The sequence below is a fragment of the Pongo abelii genome, chromosome Y (genome assembly GCF_028885655.2).
Source record: "Pongo abelii isolate AG06213 chromosome Y, NHGRI_mPonAbe1-v2.0_pri, whole genome shotgun sequence".
Lineage (NCBI taxonomy): Eukaryota > Metazoa > Chordata > Mammalia > Primates > Hominidae > Pongo > Pongo abelii.
In genome coordinates this window covers 3,908,988-3,927,747 of record NC_072009.2, presented here as the reverse complement: position 1 = coordinate 3,927,747, position 18,760 = coordinate 3,908,988, and the positions used below count along the sequence as shown (strand labels likewise).

General features: G+C 37.3%; 1 protein-coding gene across 11 annotated transcripts in view; it reads right to left on the bottom strand.

The window, feature by feature from the left end:
• The window catches only part of USP9Y (ubiquitin specific peptidase 9 Y-linked), a 199,593-nt gene that overhangs the window by 144,594 nt on the left and 36,239 nt on the right, over positions 1-18,760 (bottom strand). For 4 of the 11 annotated variants that reach the window (XM_054545328.2, XM_063721461.1, XM_063721463.1 and 1 more), the window contains 4 exons: positions 13,571-13,630; positions 12,720-12,876; positions 1,545-1,693; positions 82-161 (listed from right to left, as the gene is read on the bottom strand). In XM_054545328.2, the coding sequence (XP_054401303.1) occupies positions 82-161; positions 1,545-1,693; positions 12,720-12,815 (325 nt within the window). In that variant the 5' untranslated portion in view covers positions 12,816-12,876; positions 13,571-13,630. Of the gene's footprint in view, positions 1-81; positions 162-1,544; positions 1,694-4,427; positions 4,509-12,719; positions 12,877-13,570; positions 13,631-18,760 lie in introns of those variants that run through there. The other 7 variants (XM_054545326.2, XM_063721464.1, XM_063721462.1 and 4 more) reach the window with 3 other exon arrangements.

Genomic DNA, 18,760 nt, shown 5'->3' with positions numbered 1-18,760 from the left:
CAGAGGGATGAAAAGCCTTTAAGAACAAGGTGTAAGTATATATAGGAGCACGTATTATAGAAAATGTACATCCACACTCACCTTTTACACTAAGATCAATAGCAGCTTCTAAAAGTACTTCTAATTCCCCTTTTGGCAAAACAGGAACCACCCATCGAGGCCTAAGGATTATAAAAAAACCAAAAGAGGCTTTACTGGTTTCATAGTAATGCATAGTAATGAAACACTATAAATAAGTTACCTAGTGTAGTTACTGTTAGTATGAAAAAGTGAGAAATTCTGACTATATTATATTCAACATATAGACTAAAAAAGAAGTAGGCAAATTATCTACAATGGAAAATTAAGAGACATCTGTTGTGTCTACATACTGAATTTTTTTAGGCACTGTCAAATGAGATACAGCAATGGCAGGGAATTCTTTTAATAGCTTCCATAGAATACTAAAACTAACCTATTCAATTATCAATTAAATGTATACCTTTTATTAGTAGGAGGACGCTCTTTGGGGGCTCATATTTATTAGTAAAAGGACACAGTGTGGCAAGTGTTTTGTTTTACTCCTCTTCACAAAGACAGAAGAAATTAGGAGATCTCAACAAGACATTTATCTCACCTTTTCCTAAAGATCATGTCTCAGGTATGGGCCTCTAAACCTACTGTCATACGTACATTCCCATATCAAAAGGCAATACAGAAAGCCACTATTGCATCTTAAGTACACTCCTACATTAAAAAGTGATGCAAAGGGCACCACACACTCACCCAGTACATTCCTCACTTTTATAAAAAGTTCAACTTTCTGCAACTATGTCTACTGACTAACCCACTACTCCCCCAAAATAACTTTCTTTCATCTGTCCATTAATCCCTGTACTAAGAAACGGCAAAATTCCCAAATATCTCTTTTCATTTTTAAAAAGTGCCTCAATACATATAATCTATTAAAGGTAAACTGATTCTATCCTTTTTGTTGCTTTTATATACACACAAAAAAAATCTTTTCTCTCTGCCACTAAGGATTTACTAACAGTTTCAGTTCTCTAGTCCTTATGAAAAATACACTCTAACAGAAATCAGCAACCACTAAACAAAACAGACAAAGAAACAATACAACCTTCTGCAATAAGGTCCCTGCTGTAGCAAATGGACATTCCACAACTGAGAAAAGTTCTCCAGAACTCTGGTATAAAGTTCTTATCAAAGAGAAATGTTTGTAAACATTCAAAACAAAATACCTACCTATTTGTCTAGGCTAGAATCACACGAAGGGTTCATAAAGCATCATCAATCTGAAACTGTATTCATACTGTCATTACCTTCCAATACTTAAAATCCGTAAGAAATGCCTGCATTAAGTACAATGAGCTGCAAAGTGTTCAGCTAGGACTAAAATGTTCAGGCTATTAAAATAGTAAGACTTGAGACACTACAATCTACTCTTTTCTTTTTCTCATTTACTACTAGTTGCAATGCTGGTAGTAAGTAGTTTTGCTTTTCTAGTTTACTGCATCCATTAATAAAACAAATCCAAACAAATGCACCTGTTGATCATGTCATCCAGCTTTGCCAGCTCAGTATGTGGAAATGCAGGAGCTTCATCTTCATGCTGTGGTGGAGCATCACCTTGCCCTTGTTCCTCTGGGGGAGGAGTTGCTATGGAATTCTCATTGGAAGAATCAGGTGATGAGGTCTTAATTAAAAATTAAACATTCCAAATTTAAACCACAGATTAAGGAAAAATATCTATTTTTAAGTGTCCATATATATGCCCAAATATTTAATAAAACCAGGGTCACAATGTTTGTCTTTTTAAAATTTAATTTGGTTAATACAGAAGTATTTTCCCTCGTGATTAAGAATCTTTTTTGGGGTGGAGGACGGAGTCTCACTCTGTCTCACCTGGGCTGGAGTGCAGTGGCGCAATCTTGGCTCACTGTAACCTCTGCCTCCTGGGTTCAAGCGATTCTCTTGCCTCAGCCTCCTGAGTAGCTGTGATTACAGGCGCCCGCCACCACGCTTGGCTAATTTTTTGTATTTTTAGTAGAGACGGGGTTTCACCATATTGGTCAGGCTGGTCTGGAACTCATGACCTCAGGTGATCCACCCACCTTGGCTTCCCAAAGTGCTGGGATTACAGGCGTGAGCCACCGCACCTGGCCAATTAAGAATCTTAAAAATTAACTAATGGCAGCTAGCTGGGTGTGGTGGCTCACACCTGTAATTTCAGCTCTTTGGGAGGCCAAGGCAGGCGGATCACGAGGTCAGGAGATTGAGACCATCCTGGCTAAAATGGTGAAACCCTGTCTCTACTAAAATTACAAAAACAAAAACAAAAACAAAAACGGGTATGGCGGCAGGCGCCTGTAGTCTCAACTACTTCGGAGGCTGACGCGGGAGAATGGCGTGAACCTGGGAGGCGGAGCTTGCAGTGAGCCAAGATCGCGCCACTGCACTCCAGCCTGGGCAACACAGTGAGACTCTGTCTCAAAAAAAAAAAAAAAATTTCATGGCTACACATTACTGCATGAGTTGACCAAGTAAAAATTAGAGGATATGTTTTTGTCATGTTTACTGCTAATAAATACACTCATAATAAACCTTATGAATTATCTCCTTAAGGATAGGATACTGAAGTAAAATGACTAAACAAGATAAACAATTCCTTTTAAGGCTATATTCCCAAACTACATTATCAAAGATAGCTCTAATCTTCACCCTCACATGCACCTTTGTGTTTACAGTGTCTTCATCAATTTAGCTTCTAATAATTTAGTTTGACTATATACTACCTAAATTCTGTACAAACCTGCTTTTTTCAACTTATTTTTATATATTATAGATTATAATTATAGATTCACAATCTGTTTCAAAAAAAACTCTACATTCCTTAATAATAACCAATAGTTTGGACACAAAAATTCCTAACTAGGGATTACAGGTTCCTATTGCTGTTACTTTTCTTCTTCCTCAGTTTCCCTTGAGAGAGACAAGAAAAGGCAATGAAACCGGATTCCTCACAACATCAAGAATTAACACCTCATAATTAAAGAGAATAAAATATTTAACTTAAGCAACACGTAAATTTCTTCCTTACAAATACCAATTATGTTTCAGGAAAATTAAATTGAAAAGCATGTCTGAAGAGGACTGTATAGAACTGACCTCATTTCTTAAATGTTTAATAGAACTTGCCTATGTTTTCTTTATTGCAAGATTTTAAAACTGTAATCTCAGTTTCTGTACTCAGAACCATTATACTGGTGGTTATAAGTCTGTACTCAGAAACTGAAATTATAGTTATTTATTTCTTTTTTAGTCTTTCAGTCACCCAACTGTCCTTCAACAGGCAAATGGACAAACTAGTACATTTATGCAATAAAATACTACTCAGCAACTGACAGGAAAAAACTTTTGTGGCATGTAACAACATGGAAGAATACTAAATGCATAATGCCAAATCTCAAAAGATTAAGTCAGCATGATGTTTATAAAAGAGTTTAGAAAAGACAAACTGTGCTATGGTAGCTCACATCCGTAATACCAGCACTTTGGGAGTGAAGATGGGAGGACTGATTAAACCCAGGAGTTTGAGACCATCCTGGGCAACATAGGGAGACCCTATGTCTAGTTAAGGAAACAAAAGAAAAAGAAAAAGCCAAAACATACAAATGAAGAGCAGATCAGCGGTTGCCAGGAACTGAAAATGGAAGACAGTAAATATACAGGGACAGTGCAAATAAATTTTTGTATTTTGCATATTCATTATATTGGTGGTTACAGTCTTTCATTTGTCAAACTCAATACTTGTATATTATGCATCCCAAGTGACATTTACTGTCTGTAGCCAAACAAATAGAAATTTAAAAACCAAGAGAAACAAAAAGCGCATGCACGTGGGCTTCAACTTCCAAGTCAGATGTGATACTCAGCAACAGATTACTGCATCTGCCTATAACTGAAAAGTGGCTAAAATTAATTGCTTGTTTAAAAAACTGCAGAAGCTACCTGGGTAAGAAAAAGGGAATACTCCAGAAACATATAGACAAGATAACTGTGATTAATGATTTCATTCCAGTACAATTCTGCCTACAGTGGATATGCGCAGCAGGCTTAGAACTAGCTCAAAATCCACTGTAGATGCAGGTGGAAAGTCACAGAAAGTGTGGAAAGTCACAGAAAGTGTGGGAAGATGAGCTTCAGCATAACTTTAATACATTATTCACAAGGCTTGAAGCAGAAAGTCTGATTTCCTATCAGGATATACTCTGGATGTTCAAGTGCCACAGTTTGGAATAATAAAACCTAATGGAGCCCTCCAAAGACGAGAGTGAAACATTTCAGCATTGTTTCACTGAAACAATGGGAAGAGCCTCACTATAGTCTACTGAAAAGGAAGAACAAAATAGAAGACCACTGAATCTTACCTATCTCTGATTCAACAGTCTCTAAGCTTGAATTAACCAATCCCATTCTGGCCAGTGAGAAAATAGTTACATTCTCTAAAATGGAAAGGTAATAATAATGTAAGTAAACTTTGAGATTAATGATGTTATATGAACATAACCCTTAGGTGTGTTTCTGGCCTAGAACATACAGGTAGGGATACTGTGGAAATGACAATGTGATTTGTGAGTCTAGGTCATGAAAGGTATCATGGCTTTTTCTTCCCTTTCTTTTAGGTCAGTTTCTCTGGCAGAGGTTAATTGCCATGTCTGAAGTCACTCAGGCAGCCCTATGAGGGGATTTGCATGGTAAGACAGGCCTCTACCCAACCGCCATGTGAGTAAACCATTGTGGAAACGGACCCACCACAGTCGCAGTCAAGCCTATCCATACATATCTATGATAAAGTTAAATTTATAAATCAGGCACAGTAAGAGATTAACAACAATAATTAATAATTTTTCCATGGATGGAGCCAGTCAAGGGGTGGGAGGGTTCAGGATGAAACCTGAGATCATCAGATACTAGATTTCTCATAAGGAGCATGCAACCTACATCCCTCACATGCATAGTTCACAGTAAGGTTCACGCTCCTATGAGAATCTAAGGCTGCCACTGATCTGACAGGAGTTGGGGCTCAGATGGTAATGCTCGCTCACCTGCCTGATGCTCACCTTCTGCTGTACAACCTGCTTCCTGACAGGCCACAGAGTGATACTGGTCCGACCTGGGGACTGGGGATTCCTGCTCTACATACACAACAGTAGCAGAATACACATTCTTTTCAAGAGCACATGGAACCATCAGGATACGTAATGCCACAAAACAAATCTTAACAAATATAGGAAGACTTAACTCATAAAAAGTTTCTTTTCAGATCAGGATACAATTAAAGTAGAAATCAATAGCAGAAGAGGCCGGGCGCGGGGGCTCACACCTGTAATCCCAGCACTTTGGGAGGCCAAGGCGGGCGGATCATGAGGTCGGGAGATCAAGACCATCCTGGCTAACACGGTGATACCCCGTTGTCTACTAAAAATACAAAAACAAAATTACCCGGGCGTGGTGGCATGCATCTGCAGTCCCAGCTACTTGGGAGGCTAAGGCAGGAGAATGGCGTGAACCCAGGAGGCAAAGCTTCCAGTGAGCTGAGATTGTACCACTGAACTCCAGCCTGGGCGACAGAGCGAGACTCCGCCTCAAAAATAAAAAAGTAAAGCAATAGCAAAAGAAAAACTGAAAAATCCATAAATAAGTAGAATTTAAACAATACATCTTAAATCACCCATCCACCAAAGAGGAGAAATCCAATAGAAACTATATAATATGTGAGGCAAATAAAAATGAAAAAATACCAAATTTATGGGATAGAGCAGAAGCAGTGCTGAGGAAACCTTATAAAGTACTTTAAAAAAAGACCTCAAATCAACAACCAAATTTGCACCTTAAAGAACTAAAAGAATAACAAAATACATCCAGGATCCACAAAACATTTCATTCAAGATGAACTAAATATACAATGGTCATCTCATAATATTGTAATATTCCACTTTTACTAAATTTTTCCTGTTTAGAACTTATCATTGTATTACAATTGCCTACCATATTCAACTCATGCTAACAGGTTAGTAGCCTAGGGCAATAACTGGCCTACATGTGTAGCAGGTTATACCATCCAGGTTTGTGTAAGCACACTATGATGTTTGCAAGACAGTGAAATCACCCGACAATGCATTTCTCAGAACATATGCCTTCGTTAAGTGACACATTAAAGCAAAAGCGAGCACAGATGTAAACAAAATAGAGACTAGAAAAACAACTAAGAAAAACCAATGAAATCAAAATTCTGTTCTTGAAAAAGATACAGAGCTGCCAAACCTCTAGCTAGATTGACTAAGAAAAAGAGAAAAGTCAAATATTTATATTAGAAATAAAAGAGGCATTACTATGGATTTTATACAAAAAAGTTAAGGATTATCAGTGCATCCTATAAACCACTGTATCTCAGCAAACTGCATGACCTGGATAAAAGGATAAATTCCCAGAAGCATACAATCTACGCCAAGAACAAGTTATAAAGAAATAGACAATCTGAGTAGATCTTAAACCTCGGTGGCAACCAGTCCCCAGGTATGAAAACCTAAACTGTAATAAAGAATTATTGAAGGCTCATGGTGGGAAGTATGCAATGCAAGTAAAAAACCAGTAAGAGGCCGGGCATGGTGGCTCACCCATGTAATCTCAACACTTTGGGAGGCTGACATGGATGGATCATGACGTCAGGAGTTCAAGAGCAGCCTGGCCAAGATGGTAAAACTCCATCTCTACTAAAAATACAAAAATAAGCTAGGGGTGGTGGTGGGTGCCTGTATTCCCAGCTACTCAGGAGGCTGAGGCAGAGAATTGCTTGAACTTAGGAGGTGGTGGTTGCAGTGGGCCAACATCACACCACTGCACTACAGGCTGGCAGATGCAGCGAGACTCCCTCTCAAAAAAAAAAAAAAAGAAAAAAAACTACTAAGAAGCCAAATTTTATGGGAATGCACAATTGTTTTTCAACCTTTCCCTGAAAAGATAAGAAAAAAGTCCCCTTGAGCTTCTCGGAGGGAAAGATGCAAAGTAGCCATTTTGAAATACATAAGGACATTCTGTTCCGTTAAAAGAAAGCCCTCAAGAGAAACTAGTTTTACTAAGGTTTTTTAATGCCTAAGTGACCTAAAGGAAAAAAAATACTCAACTCTAGCCTGCTATAGCATTCTACATTGTAGAACTAAAAACCCCAATTCCAGCTCCCTATACCCATCATGTTCCATCTAAGCCACAGCCCAAAGGCCACAGGCTCACTATGACATTGAGACTTAATCATAAGATTACAGATTGCTTCCGCTACCTGAATACCTTACCAGTAGTACATTACTAGAGCCCATCTGCCAAAGTTCCTTTCTACATAGTACTTTATGTGCATCTCTCAAGAAAAAATTACAATGCATACTAAAAGACAAAAAAACTGTTTGAAGAGACAAAGCAAGCATCAAATTCATACTCAGATGTAACAGGAATGTTAGATTTAACAGATGGAGGCTGGACGCAGTGACTCAAGCCTGTAATAACAGCACTTTGGGAGGCGATTGCCGGTGGATAGCTTGAATCCAGGAGTTCAAGACTTGGCTGGGCAACATGGTAAAACCCCATCTCTACCAAAAAAAACCCACAAAAATCAGCCAGGCATGGTAGCACATGCCTGTAGTCTCAACTACTTGGGAGGCTGATGTGGAGGATAGCTTCAGCATAGGAGGGAGAGACTATGGTGTGCCAAGATCCTGCCACCGCACTCCAGCCTGGGAAACACAGTGATAGCCCGTCTTCAAATAAAAAGATTTATCAGATGGAAATGTAACTACCATTAATGCACTAAGGGCTCTAATGAATAAAGTAGATGAATAATGAATAAAGTAGATGACATGAGAAGATAGTTAATGTAAGCAGAGAGAGAGACATTCTAAAAAAGAATCAAAGTAATACAGTATAGATCAAAAACACTGCAAAAGGAATGAAGAATGCCTTCATTCCTGTGCATTTTAATGATGCACTCATTAAAAAATTAGACTTTGAACACTGAAAAGCGGAGAAAAATAGGATGAAAATTAAAAAAAAAAAAAAGGCCTGGAACGATGGCTGTAATCCCAGCACTTTGGGAGGACAAGGTGGGTGGATCATGAGGTCAGGAGTTCAAGACCAGCCTGACCAACATGGTGAAACCCTGTCTCTACTAAAAATACAAAAATTAGCCGGGCACAGTGATGCATGCCTGTAACCCCAGCTACTCAGGAGGCTGAGGCAGGAGAATCGCTTGAACCTGGGAGGTGGAGGTTGCAGTGAGCCGAGATCACACCACTGCACTCCAGCCTGGGTGACAGAGTGAGACTCCATCTCCAAAAAAAAAAAAAAAAAGAAGCAATTATAACTAAAAAATTTCCCCAAATTAGTGCCATACAATAAACAAGAGATTCAGGAAGCTCAGAGAGTTCCAAGCTAGAAAAATGCCAAAAAAACAAACAAGAGTACATCTAGAAATACATTCAAATTGCAGAAAATAAAAAATAAAAAGTCTGAAACATGCTACAGGCAAACATCCTACCTATAAGCAAAGCAATGATAAGAACTACACTGGGTTTGGTCTAAGAAATCATACAAGCAAGAGACTGGAATAAAATATCTAAAAGTGCTGAGAGGAAACAACTACCAATCTAGAATTCTGTATTCTGCAAAAGTATACTTAAAAAGTGGAGAAATAGAAACTTGCTCAGACAAAAGTTAAGAGAATTTAATGTATCTGCTCTGCAAGTTTTTCAGAGAGTAGAAAAATGATATACAACAGAAACATCTTCAAAAGAAAAGCATTCTGTAAGGAATGCATGAAGGTAACATAAAAACTCTTCTTTTTATCTTAAATGATCTAAGACATAATGGTTTCTTTAAAATAAAATTAGCAGCTTGGCACAGTGGCTTTTGCCTGTAATACCAGTGACTCAGGAGGGCTCAAGTGGGAGGGCTGCTTGAGTCTAGGAGTTTGAGACTGGCCTGGGAAACATAGTGAGACCCTCTACAAAAGTTATAAAAAAAAAAAAAAAAAGCCAGATATGTTGGTGCATGCCTGTAGTCCTAGCTACCTTGGAGGCTGAGGTGGGAACAACAGTTGATCCCAGGAGTCCAACACTACTGTAAGCTAAGATCATGTTACTGCATTCTAGCCTGGGTTGACAGTGATGCCTGTCTCAAAAAATAATAAAATAAATTAAAATAGCATTAACAACAATGTATTCAATGATTACAGCTTATGTAAAAATGAAATGAAAGACAGCAATGATACAAGAACAGGAGGAAACAATTACAGATATTTTGTTATGATAGTACATGTACTCCACTTTGGAAAGTAGACTTCGGATTTGGTATAAATGCATATTGCAAATTCTAGGGCCATCACTAAAAAATTTAAAAATAAAAAATAAAAGCCTATGATTAATAAGCTTAGAAAAGAAGAAAAAAATATATAGAATGTTCAATTACAACCACAAAAGGCAGAAAAAATGGATACAATAACAATAAGGGTAATAAATGGAGAATAACAACAAATAGTGTAGTTACTAACCCAACTATATCAATAATCATCTTCAATATCAATGGCCTAAATATACCTATTAAAAGATCATCAGAGTAGATCAAATAACAAAAGCCAACTACATGCCATCCATAGGAAACCCACTTTAAATATAAAGATGTACATTAGAATTAAAGGAATGAAGAAAAACATACCAAGCTAATACTTATCAAAAGAAAGGAAAATTAGCTATACTAACTTCACAAAGTGAACTTCAGAGAAGGAGAATTATCAGGAATAAACAAAAACATTATATATGTGGTCAATTCAACAAGCTGGAAATATGTTTAATGTATATGCTCCTAACAATATGGTCCCAAAATATGTGAGGCAAAAAGTGATATAAATGCAAGGAGGACTAGATTGATCCACTAAGATAGTTGGAGAGTTCAACACCTTTCCATGAGAGATGGACAGATTCAGCAGACTGTATCAGAAGAAACATAAAAAACTAAACAGCATCATCCATCAACTGGATCTAACTGATATCTCTTGATTATTTCCCCCACAACAGTGAGTATATCTTCTTCTTAAGTGCAATGGGAACATTCACCAAGATAACCCACCCAGTGGCCATAAAGCTCACCTTAATAAATTTAAAATAAAAATAATAAAACATATGCTTTCAGGCCACAATAGCATTAAACCAGAAATCACTAAAAGACAGTTGCAAAATCCTAAAATATTTGGATACTAACACACTTCTAAATAACATGAGTTATTCAGAAAGAAAGAGAAAGGGCTGGGCACAGTGGCTCATGCCTGTAATCCTAGCACTTTGGGAGGCTGAGGCAGGTGGATCACAAGGGTCAGGAGTTCGAGAACAGCCTGACCAACATGGTGAAACCCCATCTACACTAAAAATACAAAAATTAGGTGTGGGGGTGCACACCTGTGATCCCAGCCATTCAGGAGGCTGAGGCAGGAGAATTGCTTGAACCCAGCAGGCAGCGGTTTCAGTGAGACAAGATCAAGTCACTGCACTGCAGCCTGGGTGACACAGCAAGACTCCATCTAAAACAGAAAAATAGAGAGAAAGAAAGCTCAAGAGAAATAAAAATAAAATTTGCACAAAGTGAAAATTCAACTTAAAATTTGTGGAATACAGCAAAAGCACAACTGAGACAAAAATTTATACCATTGAATGCATATATTAAAAAGAAACTCTTAAATGAATAATCAAAGCTTCCATTAAAAAAAAAACTAGCAAGAAGTATGAATTCCAAAGTAAGCAGAAAAAAACTACAGCAGGAATGAAAATGACAAGAAATTAACAGAAAAATCAGCAAAACCATACATGCTGGTTCTTTGACAACATCAATAAGCCTCTAGCCAGGCTAAGAAAAAAGAAGACACAAATTATTAATTACAGAATTGTATTAAGGGACATATAATACAGATGCCATACTCATTAAGGGATCCCTAAGCCCCAGGTCACAAACTGTACCAGTCCATGGCCTGTTAAGAACCAGGCTGCACAGCAGGTGAGTGTCAGGCGAGCCAGCACTAGCACCTGAGCCCCGCCTCCTGCCACGTCTGCAGACACATTAGAATCTCAGAGGAGCCTGAATCCTATTGTAAACCAGATCCATGTGAGGGATCTAGGGTGCATGCTCCTTATGAGAATCTAACTAATGCCTGATGTTCTGAGGTGGAACAGTTTTATTGCAAAACCATTCTACATCCTCCCATCCATGGAAAAACTGTCTTCCACAAAAGCAGTTGCTGGTCCTAAAAGGGTTGGGGCTGCTGCACTGAAGGATAATAAAGGAATACTATGAACAGCTCTACACCTACCAGAAATTCCTTTAAAGACACAATCTGTCAAAACTCAGAAAAGAAACAGATCATTTGAATTGGCAATATTTTCTAAATAAAGAGTCAATAAATAACAATCTTCTGAAACAGAAAGCACGATGTCCAAAAAGGCTCAGTGGTAAATTCTCTCAAATATATCAATTCTCTACCATTTTTTTCCACTAGATGGAAGCAAAGGGAATACTTTCTTTCTAGGCCATTCTATGAGGTCAGCATTACCCTCATACCAACAACCAAATATATCGCAAGAAAACTAGACCAATATATATCATGAACATAAATCCAAATATCAACAAAATACTACTCCAAGGAACTAGAAAATGAACAGCAAACAAAACCTAAAGAAAGCAAAAGAATGAATCTTAGAAAAAGGAAGAAAAAACACACAAACGGGAATTAAAAAGCCAAAACCCTGAAAAAATTAGCTCAATGCAATTAATGAATCACCTAGGAAAAAAGGCAAGAAAAAGTAAAGGCAAATTACTAACATTAGAAGCTTCATGTATCTTACAAAAAAATCTAACAGGATAGTAAAAGAAGTAATTATTTTCAAATAGGTCAGCATAGAACTTTGATATTAAATCTATGTTAAATCTTTTAGAAATATTTCACTTATCCTTGTTTTATAGATATGAAAACTGAGGCTTAGATATTATAGCAGTTAGAGTCATAAGATAATCTTATAAAGTGGGGTTTGAATATAAATAGCTGCCTCAAGTCTGTGCTTATAACTAAGATTACAGTGACTAATTTAATACTTTTGCCCTCAGATTCACATGGGACCTTAGATACAGAAAAATACAGGACTACATTCTCAACCATGTACAGTAATCAAGGTTTCCTTTGACTAAATGATGGAGTCACTTTTCTTCTTCTCTTTTTTCTTTTTTTTTTTTTTGAGACAGGGTCTCACTCTGTCACCCAGACTGGAGTGCGATGCTTCGATCATATCTCTCTGCAGTCTTGACCTCCCAGGCTCAGGTGATGCTCTTGTGTCAGCCTCCCAGGTAGGTGGGACTATTTGCATGTGCTACCACGCCCAGCTAATTTTTGTGTGGGAGACAGGGTTTCACCATATTGCCCAAGCTGCTGTTGAATTCCTGGGCTAAAGCAATTCTCTCTTCCGCCTCTGAAAATGCTGAGATTACAAGTATGAGCTACCACACTCAGCCCACAGTCACTTTTTTCACGTGTAACTTAAAATAACCACATATTTTATGATTACTTTGCAAATCATTCAGGACATGTTTCACAATTTTGTATTCCACAGTACTAGAAACAACAGTCTTACTCCTACCTGGTTCTGTTGGAAGAGATGCTGAGACTGGCTATCAGGAACCTGGCCCTGGCTGTCGTTCCCTCCTACTGGAGAGCCACGAGTGATGGCTGTCATACTTGACACAGCACAGATCTTTGCTTTCTTTTTTTTTTTTTTGTCTCTTTATGTAGTTGTCCTAAGGGAAGAAATTATAGTCCACTTATAGAAGATGAAGTACCAGCATATGTCAGCCTTACAAATTTCCAATTCAAGGACAGAACATCTTGCAGATACCATTTTATAACCTAAAAGGAAAAAAGGTATCACTGGCTTCCATATTAAAAAGACGAATAAGAGTCTGGGCATGGTGGCGCATGCCTGTAATCTCAGCACTTTGAGAGGCCAAGGTGGGTGGATGACCTGAGATCAGGAGTTTGCAACTAGCCTGACTAACAATGGTGAAACCCCATCTGTAATATAAAATATAGCTGGGCATGGTGATGCATGCCAGTAATCTGAGCTACTTGGGAGGCTGAGACAGGAGAATCGCTTGTACCAGGGAGGCAGAGGTTGCAGTAAGCTGAGATCATGCCATTGCACTCCAGCCTGCCTAGGCAACAAGAACAAAACTCTGTCTCCAAAAAACAATAAAAAAAGATGAATAAGAAATTATTACAATTTTAATATGTATAGTAACATCACCAGTCTTTACATTTAATAACAGAGGATTATAAAAATGAGAGAAATAAAAAGCTAAATTTGTATTAACAGTTTTACTACCCTTAAGAAATTCATACTATTATACATGCATTTATGCCAGGAAACATGCCATATATTATATAACATTCCGGGAAAATAAGTAAGGTTCTTGGTTGTCATTTTTAACTTACAGAAGAATCTGTGAAAGGCCTATCAATTGCTGCCTTACATATACTGTGAAAATTTAATACCTAAACATAAGAAACCAGTATTAGATTTTTACAAAGAATTCAAGACAATGCACAGTCAACACATCATTGTATCAGAGCATTATAAGGCTTTTAAGATAATTTTTAAGTGATTTAAATATAAAATTTAAAACATTGGAGTAATTTTTCTTTGGAAAGGGTTTAAACTATACCATATTTCTCCAAAACCATCAAATCTGTCAAGTGAGCTCACGTTTCCACTTTTGACATCTTTTTTCCCAAGGTCCTTTTTAATAGTCCTTTAGGAGAATCAACAGTATACTCAAAGAATCTTAACAGGACTAGAGGACACAGAAATTTAATGGTGAGGGTTCACTGCACCCTGATAGGAGTATGGGTAAATGCCACCAAATCCTTTACATTCCATATTCATTAGTCCAGTGGTTTTCATCCTAAATTGCAAATTAGCATTTCCTGAAGTACTTCTAGAGGATTGCTAATGTCCAAGTTCCAGCCCAGACCAAACACAGCAGAACATCTGAGACATAATAATCAGCACTTCTTTAAAATCTGCAAGCTTAATCTGACGTGTCACTGATTGAGAACTAGGTTTGTTTCCATAAAAATTAAAACTTGACGCTGGGTGCAGGGGCTCACGCCTGTAATCCCAGCAGTTTGGAAGGCCGACGAGGGCAGATCACGAGGTCAGTAGATCGAGACCATCCTGGCTAACACGGTAAAACCCTGTCTCTACTAAAAATACAAAAAATTAGCGGGGCATGGTTACAGGCGCCTGTAGTCCCAGCTACTCAGGAGGCTGAGGCAGGAGGATAGCATGATCCCGGGAGACGGAGCTTGCAGTGAGCTGAGATCACGCAACTGCACTCTAGCCTGGGCGACAGAGTGAGACTCCGTCTCAAAAAAAAATTAACACTTGAAATCAAAGCGAGGTAGAAAAGAATAATCAGTGATATCTATGTGTCCAAAACACATTGCCAAGAAGAAAAAAAAAGAGAGAAACAGAGTAAGGCACAGTATATAAAAAACTAAAGTAAAACAAATCAAATAAACAAAAAAACACATATGACCAATACGTATGTGTATAACAAATTTAACAACAGCACTTTTTAGAAGTCAGGCACTATGTGAAACACTTAATTTCACTCAACAAATCCATTTAGTAGTTGTTATTAACCACCTTCACAGGTAAGTAGAAACAGAGAGTTAAAAAAAGTAAATTGCTGGGCCAGGCGTGGTGGCTCATGCCTGTAATCCCAGCACTTTGGGAGGCCGAGGCGGGCGGATCACCAGATGTCCGGAGTTCATGACCAGCCTGACCAACATGGAGAAACCCTGTCTCTACTAAAAATACAAAATTAGCTGGGTATAGTGGGGCATGCCTGTAATCCAGCTATTCGGGAGGCTGAGGAAGGAGAATTGCTTGAACCCAGGAGGCAGAGGCTGCTATGAGCCGAGATTGCGCCATTGCACTCCCACCTGGGCGACAAGAGCGAAATTCCGTCTCAAAAACAAACAAACAAACAAAAAAGTTAATTGCTCACATCAGTACATAGTGGAAAAAGGGATTCTAACATAGGAAGTCTGCCATGATTAAACCGCTACACACATACCCTTTCAATCTCATTAATAATCAAGACAAAACAAGTCATAACAATGCAATACTATTGTTTTTCCTGACAAGATTCGTCAAAAAACACTAAAGACTGGTAACTAAACATTTAAGTCAGACATAGATTGTTCTTTAATAAATAAAATTGAAAACCAAGTTACAAATTACTATTATTCCATAAGGGAAGGATTGAAAAGAAAATGGACAAAAACCAAACGTGAAGTATACACATACACATAAATCTACCTCTATATGGTCATCTATCACATAGTCTTCTCTTTCATTGTTTTTTTGCTACATAAAAATTCTCTTTCAAAATGTTTTATATGAAATAGGTTTTAAAACAAACAAACTAAAAAAACTCCCTACCATTTTCTATTTTAGTTCTGCTGCTAATAAAAACTACTTAAATAAGTTTTTCCTGCAAGTAAGAAAGAAACCAGCCACTTCACTCTACACTACTTCAAACTTGCTCATGTCTGATCCTTTTGTCCCTTACCCGGGCTCCTGATCCCACATATATGCCCCACTTATGAAAAAAACCTTGCTCTAATCTTCTCTCAATTTTTCTCAGTTTCTTTCTGGATTCACTTTTCTTAGCCTATAAAATATGTTCAAGGCTCCCCTACTGAAAGCCACCAATGTCTGAACTTCTTCCAGAAAATTCTTGAAAAAATGGCAGTGTCTCTCCTTTTCCTCATCGATTGCCTTGTATACAAGCTGCTTTAAGTGAGGATGGTGTAAGATCTATGAATGACTTAGGAATTAATAATCAATTGCTCTAAAATTACATGCAAGCTTTCTGTGGAGTACATTTTTTTTTAGAGAGGAGAGAGATGTAGCATAGTCCAACATCAATTTACTATGTAACTCTCTACAGGTCACAAGATCCTGTAGTAGCTATAACCAGAAACAAAATATCTACAGAATATATACCAATGAAAATGAAAACAGAATCAAACCACTTATCACTACCAAAAAATAAATAAACAAAACACAAAAAGCAGTAAAAGAGAAAATAAGCAAAAATCCACAAGAAATACAAGACAAAAGTAACTAACTGACAATAGTTGATACTTTTCTTTCAGTAAATACGTGTAAATGGATTCTGCAATCAAACATATAGATGAGCTGCAAGGATAAAAAAGCAAGTTCAACCTAACCCTTCCCTGTAAGAGACTCACAAGAGTCCTACAGTAGACTATGTGATCAAAGAATAACCACAGCTTCAAAGTGAAAAGATGGAGAAGGATATTTCATGCACATAATAACCATATGAGAGCACAGTTTCTTATATTAATATCACACAAAATAGACTAAATAAGAAAATTCCACAAGAAACAGGGAAAGACACAATCATAAAAAGGTAATTCATTAGGAAGATAAAAAACTAAATATGCAACAAAAAAGCAGAGCTCTAAAATATATAAAGCAATATTGACAGATTAAAGGAAAAAATAGATAGCAACACAATAATAGTACAAAATTTCCCTAACTCACTTTCTACCCAACCAGACAAAAAAAAAAAAAATCAACAAGGAAATAGAGGATTTCAACAATAAAACAATTAGACATATGCTGAACACTAACCCAAGAACATCAGAGTACACATTCTTTTCAAGTGTATATGGCACATTCCCCAAGATAAACCTCATATCAAAGCAAGTATTAATAAGATTAAAATAACAGAAACCACATAAAGTATCTTTTCAGAAAACAATGGGATGAAAATAGAATCAACAGCAGAAAGAAAACTGGAAATCCACAAATATGTGAAAATTTAACAAAACATTCTGAACCAATGGGTCAGAAAAAATTAAAATGACAATTAGAAAATATATCGAGAAAAATTAAAAATAAAACATACCAAAACTGATGGGACACAGCAAAAGCAATGCTAGAGGAAAGTTTATAGTTTTAAAGTTTATACGTTTAATACCTGCAAATGCTGGCCTTAAATTTGAAATTAACAACCTAACTATAACCTTAAAGTAGAAAAAGAACTAAACTTAAAGCTAACTGAAGAAAGATCATAGCAGAGATAAATAAAATACAGAATAGAAAAAATAAGATCAGCCAAACCAAAAGGAGGCTGTTTGAAAGATCAACACAACTGAAACCGCTACTTACATAAAGAGGAAAAAATAAAACCTCAAATAACTAAAACCAAGACTGAAAGAAGGGACATACAACCAATGCAAACAGAAACAAAGAGTCTAAGAAAATACTTTGAACAACTTTATGTCACTAAATTAGATAAGCTACAAAAAAATGAATGTAAGTTGCTAAAAACACACAATTACCAAGACTAGATAATGAAGGATTAGAAAATCTGAACAGATTCATAACTAGTAAGGAGGCTGAATCATTAATTAAAAACTTTCCAACCAAGAAGTCTGTGATCACATGACTTCACTGAAGAACTACATAAACATCTAAAGAATACGTATCACCAATCCCAAAAGTCTTCGTGAAAAATAAAGAAAACACTCACAAATTGACTTTGGAATAAAGGTAATTCAGGCCTCTTAGACTAAATCTGTGAGTGTTTTCTTTTCCACTTTCTTTTCTACTAAAAAGAAACTACAGACCAACGTTTCTGATAAATATAAATGCAAAAATCTTCAACAAAATACTAGCAAACCAAATTTAGCAGTTTTGTGAAAAAAATATAATCAAATGGGATTTATTTTTGCAATGCAAAGTTGGTTCAATACATGAATACCAAAATGTAATATACCCTATCACCAGAAAAAGGAGAAAAACCACATGATCTTTATCTTGATGTACAAAAAAATATTTAACTAAATTCAACAACCTTGTATTACCATTCAACAAAACAGAACATAAAAAAAGGTCACAGAGCCAGGATGGTCTTGATCTCTTGACCTTGAAAGGTGAAGCCAGCTGTACTTCCTGGGTCGAATGGGTACTTGGAGAACTTTTCTGTCTAGCTAGACGATTGTAAACGCACCATTCAGCACTCTGTGTCTAGCTAAAGGATTGTAAATGCACCAATCAGCACTCTATAAAAATGCACCAATCAGCACTCTGTGTCTAGCTAAAGGACTGTAAATGTACCAATCAGCACTCTGTAAAAATGCACCAATCAGTGCTCTGTGTCTAGCTAGAGGACTGTAAACACACCAATGGGCACTCTGTAAAATGCACCAATCAGCACTCTGCATCTAGCTAAAGGATTGTAAACGGACCAATCAGCACTCTGCAAAATGGATCAATCCGCACTCCGTAAACTGAACCAGTCAGCAAGACGTGGGCAGGGACAAATAAGGGAATAAAAGCTGGCTACCCCCAGCCAGCAGCAGCAACCTGCTTGGGTCCCCTTTCATGCTGTGGAAGCTTTGTTCTTTCACTCTTCACAATAAATCTTGCTGCCGCTCACTCTTTGTGTCCACACTAACTTTAAGAGCTGCAATACTCACCGTGAGGGTCTGTGGCTTCCTTCCTGATGTCAGTGAGACCACGAACCCACTGGGAGGAATAAACAACTCCAGACCCGCCACCTTTAAGAGCTGTGATGC